Source organism: Diospyros lotus, unplaced genomic scaffold (genome assembly GCF_014633365.1).
Source record: "Diospyros lotus cultivar Yz01 unplaced genomic scaffold, ASM1463336v1 tig00010860_2, whole genome shotgun sequence".
NCBI classification, from domain to species: Eukaryota; Viridiplantae; Streptophyta; class Magnoliopsida; order Ericales; family Ebenaceae; genus Diospyros; species Diospyros lotus.
In genome coordinates this window covers 89,008-94,914 of record NW_026267113.1, presented here as the reverse complement: position 1 = coordinate 94,914, position 5,907 = coordinate 89,008, and the positions used below count along the sequence as shown (strand labels likewise).

At 36.6% G+C, this 5,907-nt stretch overlaps 1 protein-coding gene across 1 annotated transcript; it reads right to left on the bottom strand.

The window, feature by feature from the left end:
* Positions 1 to 4,301: 4,301 nt before the first annotated feature.
* On the bottom strand, positions 4,302 to 5,597 carry LOC127793456 (transcription factor HEC1-like). The gene has a single exon (XM_052324187.1). The coding sequence runs from the start codon at positions 5,299 to 5,301 to the stop codon at positions 4,543 to 4,545; it is 759 nt and encodes a 252-aa protein (XP_052180147.1). The 5' UTR covers positions 5,302 to 5,597; the 3' UTR covers positions 4,302 to 4,542.
* Between the last annotated feature and the right edge of the window lie 310 nt (positions 5,598 to 5,907).

The window sequence follows — 5,907 nt, the reverse complement described above, 5'->3', positions numbered from 1 at the left end:
AAAATCATAAAATCCCAAATTGTAGCTTTTTAAGCTAAATCATTTAAAAGGGTGGGTGCTTCACTAATATCATGACTGTTTTGCTCCTTTACTCTTATTTTGAAACGAGACAATTTTCACAGTGACGCTCTAACTAATTATAAGTCTCGTTAAATCAAAGTCCATACTTAAAAAAAGGTACTGGTTGGCTATTTAACCACAGGTCACTATATATGTACATGTCTCGTGTGTTCCTCCCACAGAGAGAGCTCCAAGCCAATCTGCTAGCAGGAATTGAAGTTGAGTATTTGGGTTAATTTGCAGTTGGGCTGGGATTGGGGGGTGGACTTAAATTATGCCTCAAATTTAGCAGAGATCTTTCCTTAAGTCATTCTACTAGGAAAAGTCGAAGTTTGCTACGTTGGCATCTTGATAGCCTCATATTGGTAGGTACGTGATAGATACTAGTTAATTAAGAATGGGTTACTAGCTACTAATTAATAAATGATGAGAAATGCATGCTTGATTGCTTGCAAGGGTAGTGGACATTGGCATTTAGGCAACGTGCAGACAAAAGTTTTGGAGGAGCACTATTTGTGTTGGTGTATCAAAATACATCCCACCTAGCTAGTGGAAAGAGACAAGTGTGATGATATGCCCTATTCTCAATTAAATCTACCCAACCAACTCATTATTGTTTTGTTTGCTACTTTTCATCAGAAAGAAAGAAAAAAAAAAGAAGAAGATATCATAAATAAAATTATGCATTTATCAGCTCAAAAAAAGTTGTTAAACTCAGACATTAATAAAATTCTGTTATTTGTTTATTATTTTTATATATTCTAACTCTTGCATGACTTGTGTTACTTTGTTATAGTTGTGATCACCTGGCTTCCTTGCCCTAGCCCTTGGGGATATATATATAAAGAGGCATTAGATTCAAAGATTTTTTTTTGTTTTTTTTGGTTCTTTCAAACATCTTCATCTTGTGAACATGCATGGATGCCAAATAGAGGATAAAAGTAACTACAATAATACAACTTTAAAAGGGCATATATATACACTGTACTTGGGGAATGGAAGGGTTCGTGTCCTATATTTGTAGGACAAGAGGAGGGGGTGGGGCACCCCATTCCCAATTGCAAAAAGAACCCTTCAGAAAGAGGATATATATGCATATATATATATGTATGTTGGGAGCTTAGTGGGAGGTCTCACATGCATGGAGGCATCTCCCATTTGGTTTGACCACCATTTCTTACAAATTTATATATTTCTTTGAGCCTCCAGATCTTTGTTTTCTGCGTCTCCTAGATTGGATTTGATCGAGATTTTGGATTCTGTGAATTAAATGGTCAATCATGACTCTTCAGACACAATTAAGCACTCCTCTCCTTGCATCCTGCTTTGGAAGCAAACTACTCCTCTTATCATAAAATTTCATCTTGAGTTAAATTCCATTAAGAATGATCATATATATATATATATGCGATTTTTATATCACTTATTAATCTTAATATATTATCATCACATATTGTTTAAGTGTCAGATAATTTTTCAAATTCAAGTCCGAGACATGCATGACAGAGGAAGGAGTCTCTTAAATAAAACTCAACTCAACTTTGAATATGGCATATGCATGGGCATGGGAGATAAAATTCTCTTGTAAGTATTGGCCTATGAATAGGCTTTTCTAATTTAGTTATTAATTGGTTCACAAAATAGTAATATGAGGGATCTCAAAATATATGACTAAGTTATTTGAAGACAATTATTGGAAGAATTTTTGTAGTTTTTCTATGCAAGATGTAATTAATTAATTATCCAATTTGAGTTTAAATCATGGTCAAATGTCTTTATGTCATATTTTTCTTAATTTTTAAGTAACACTAAGTAATACTGTCCAGTTTCCTTAGGAAAAAAAGAAGAAGCAATAATTAATGTCCAATAATTATAAAAAGCAACAGAACCATGAGATTTTATTGCAGGCAGAAGTCGGTCTAGCTAGTAATAATAAAAATCAAAGAAAGTATATAAAAAGATAACATATTTAAAGCTCTTGAGGAAGCTGCCTCCAGATTCCTGCACTAGACACATGATCTTGCCATATCTTCATTCAACTCATTTCAGCCATTCCCATTCCCATTCCCATTACCATCCATCAACAAAGTTTAATTATAAGATGAGATAATAAACAATTCAAATTGACCATAGTCTGCATGTCGCGCGCGGTGAAGAATACATATGATATGATATGCTTACATGCACATTCAAAAACCATAATTTTGGAGCCTCAACAATAAAAATCTCCAATTAGTGAACATAAACTGTACGTGACTGATTTGTTTTCTGGGATATATATATATATATATATTATTGATCAAGTTTGTATCTTTTCAAGTTTCTATTTGATATTGAGGCCCATTATATTTAATGGGTCAAAGGTGGTTGAGGAAATAGACCCATCTTCAAGACCTAGCCCATTACAAACAATAAGAGCAAAGGGAACTAGCAATGGCCGTATGATGTACGTACTTTCACATTTTCATGCAATCTTTTTCTTTCTCTTCTTTGGATTGCCATTTTTAAGTAATTTTTTTTTTTGGCAGAACTAAAGTATACTGTTTAAATTAATTTTAGATGAGGTGTTATCGTTTTCTGGGACATTTTGTTATATATATATATATATATATCAAAGTGACAGACAGAAATATAATTATTCCAAAAATAAAATATTTATCCTCAAACCAATATCGATGGATTGAGGAAGTCACTTTCCCAATTAATTATCATGAATAAACATATCACATGCAAAAATGGATGCCATAAATTTAATTAGACAAAGTCGTCAGTATCAAAAATTCAAGTGTTCTCAAACACGCAGGAAACCCTTGTCGAATAGGGTCGCCGTGTTGGGTTCCGGTCAGGGCTTTTAGTCCGACGTGGACGGCCACGAAGGACGGGAAGAGACCACGCAGATTGAGTTCACGTGTCGAGCGATGACGGACAGCGACGTCATCTTGGTGCCCCAATTGTTTTGTTTAAAAAACCACCGCATTATTTGTCAGAGATTCACGTGGATTTCTCGTGCCTTCTGTTACCATCAGCTTCCATTTCTTTTGCTTTCACGGTCGGCTATTCATTCATTTGGGAATTCCACTGCGATTCCGTCACTTCAACTGCACGGAAAATCGATGCAATGGGTTTTGCTTCTTGACGCGTGCCCCCACCGGTCAAAGTATAAAGGTACTCCAAGCATCTAACCAATTCTTTAAAATACGTCGGATTGTATATATGTAATAATCAATTTCATCTCATTCTTTTTAATTTTGACCCCTATTTTTCAATTCATGTAAATTTGTTCCTGAACTTAGGGTTATCACTATATATAGCTAAATATTTTGTCTGGATGGATATTCACTATTAAAGGAATTAGCTTGATTAGAAGAATTTTAATTAATAATTTTTGTACTAAAAATATTAATTATTACTAACGTTTTTGTTGCCTAATAATTTAATTTAATTTAATTTCTCAAATAACCCAATACCACCAATTAACTCTGGAGGCCGGGTTGGCATAGTGACAAAAGGAAAAAGCTTTCTTTTTTAAAAAAAAAAAATTAGAATGAACTAATTATGTGACTTGTGGGCTATTTACAAGAATAATGATGGCATAATATTGTATCAATAACATTGACATTTTATGTCCAAAAAATTACATAAAAGTAGGATATTTTTGATCCCTAGAAGCGTCTAGGTTTCACATGGGTGGGGGGTTGAGATTTGACCTCAATCCCATGTAAAAATGCAGGTCCAATATGGTCCCAAATCCAATCTCTTTGATGCGCTACCCCATCATATGTCTCCTCGACCCTCTCTCCAGATTTTTCCCGGTTACCACCACATGATGATACATATATATACATGTTGTATATATATGTACTTGATATTCTTGTCAACTCTCTCGCCTACTCAAGTATATATATATATATGTATTCAACACACCATCAAGTATATATATATATATATATATACACATATCCCACGGGGTGCCTCAAGATCAATTGGGGGAGGTGAGCTAGTTTGGTCTCGATGGTTCGAATCCTCCCCACGCAGTTGCTGGTGGATAATACTCGAGTTTATCTCATCGTCACTAGAGGGGCACCGTGAAACTCTAAAAATTCCATCAATTCTGGGTTACTTTCAGGTAGATATATAATGATATGCTTAATTACAATCTAATATTTAAAAGCTTAAAGCAATACAAAATAGAAGGAAGCTCGATCCGAACAGTTTCTATATATAAATATATATATATTCACTGCTTGCAATTATTCTGTAGCAATTAATACACCATGGATTACAAGCTCAAAGATCATGATGATGAAGAAGCAGAGAAAAGATAACTAATACAATGCTAATTATGAAAACAGCCATTAATGATGAACCAGTCTCCTTAATTTGTTTTACAGACGAAGCCTTCTTAGAGACATCACCATTTGTGCTAGAAGTAGTAGCTAACTAATAGATTAATTAATTTGGTTCTGTCTATCACAGTTATTATTAAGCATCCGAATATTGCTGATGAACATTGTGGGCCGGTGGTTGGTAAATACGTTTAACAGGCGGGAGATAGCTTCCGTTCGACATCGCCACCGGGAACCCGACGGCTCCTGTCGGTCGACTCGCCGCCGCCCGCTCCAGCGATTGCACCTGGGTTTTCAAGAACTTGACGTAGTGAATTGCTTCGTCCAGCATGGAGGCGGTATCCATTTTGGTTCCGCCGGGAACCAGTCTCTGGAGAATTCTCATCCTCTCGCTTATTCTTTCCCGCCGGTGGCGGGCCGCCACGCTCTGCGGGTCCGTCGAAATCTTCACGTTCCGCCGCTTCGGTGGCTTCACCGACTCCGGGTCAATGTGGATCGGCTGCATTGCCGCTATCCGGAATATCATCTCCCTCATCGCCGCCATTGAGCTCCGCTTCTGTGACTCTGTCGGAAAAGAAGCGCCGCCAGCCTGGAACTCTCCGCCACCTCTCCACTTCCCAGAATTACCCACAAATGGATGCTCCGCCAGTTCCCCGATCGTGGCGGCGCCTCCAAATTCTGGCTGGTTCATGAACGTCGACGAAACCAAGTGCGGATTATCAACACATGGTGTCACAGTGCCACCGCTGCTGCTGCCGCCTCCCTGAAACTCCATGGCAGGCAATTGATCCCCGGTGTCGGTGTAACAAAAGTCAGGGAGCTTGTCCATCTGCATCATCATGATCATGTCCATTTGATCATCGGACGCTGCAGACTTTAAGAAGTCAATGTCCATGGCTTACCACGACCCTATTTTATATATAGTTTCGAAACCCTAAAAAGGAGAGATTAAAAAAAAAAAAAAAAAACGAAGAGTTATTGGGAAAAGGAGAAAGAGAAGAAAGAATAGGGTTTGAAAAGCTGAGAAACTGAGAGAGAAGCTGATGATGATGCAGAGGGATGGGTAAGGTAAAGAGAAAGAGTGTTAGACTAAGAGTTTTATCAGAGTTTTGCAGTGAGGAAGAGAGAAATATTGGGTTTAGGAGAGAAAGAAAATGGAGGTAAAAAGATTGACGGATAGAATAAATTTGAGATATCGGGAACAGACTAAGACTATGAATAGAGTGGGGAAAGAGTATTTATATAACAAGTGGTTGAATATAATATCAATATCAATATCAATATCAATATATCAATATAAATATGATATGGCATGATATCATTTGCATTATTAAATGATTTTAGTATAAATGCTTTTCCCATTTTCTCCCCTTTTTTATATTATTATTCTCACAAAGTTGGTGGGCTTTTTTCTTTCTTGGAATATTAATGAGAGAAGCCTAATATATATTATTTTGGTTTTCTATTCTCCAACAATCTTCGTCGACGGCCAAAAAAGATT

What these genes read in the sequence shown, in the direction of transcription:
- LOC127793456 (XM_052324187.1), bottom strand. Translation starts at nt 5,301, where the DNA reads ATGGACATTGACTTCTTAAAGTCTGCAGCGTCCGATGATCAAATGGAC.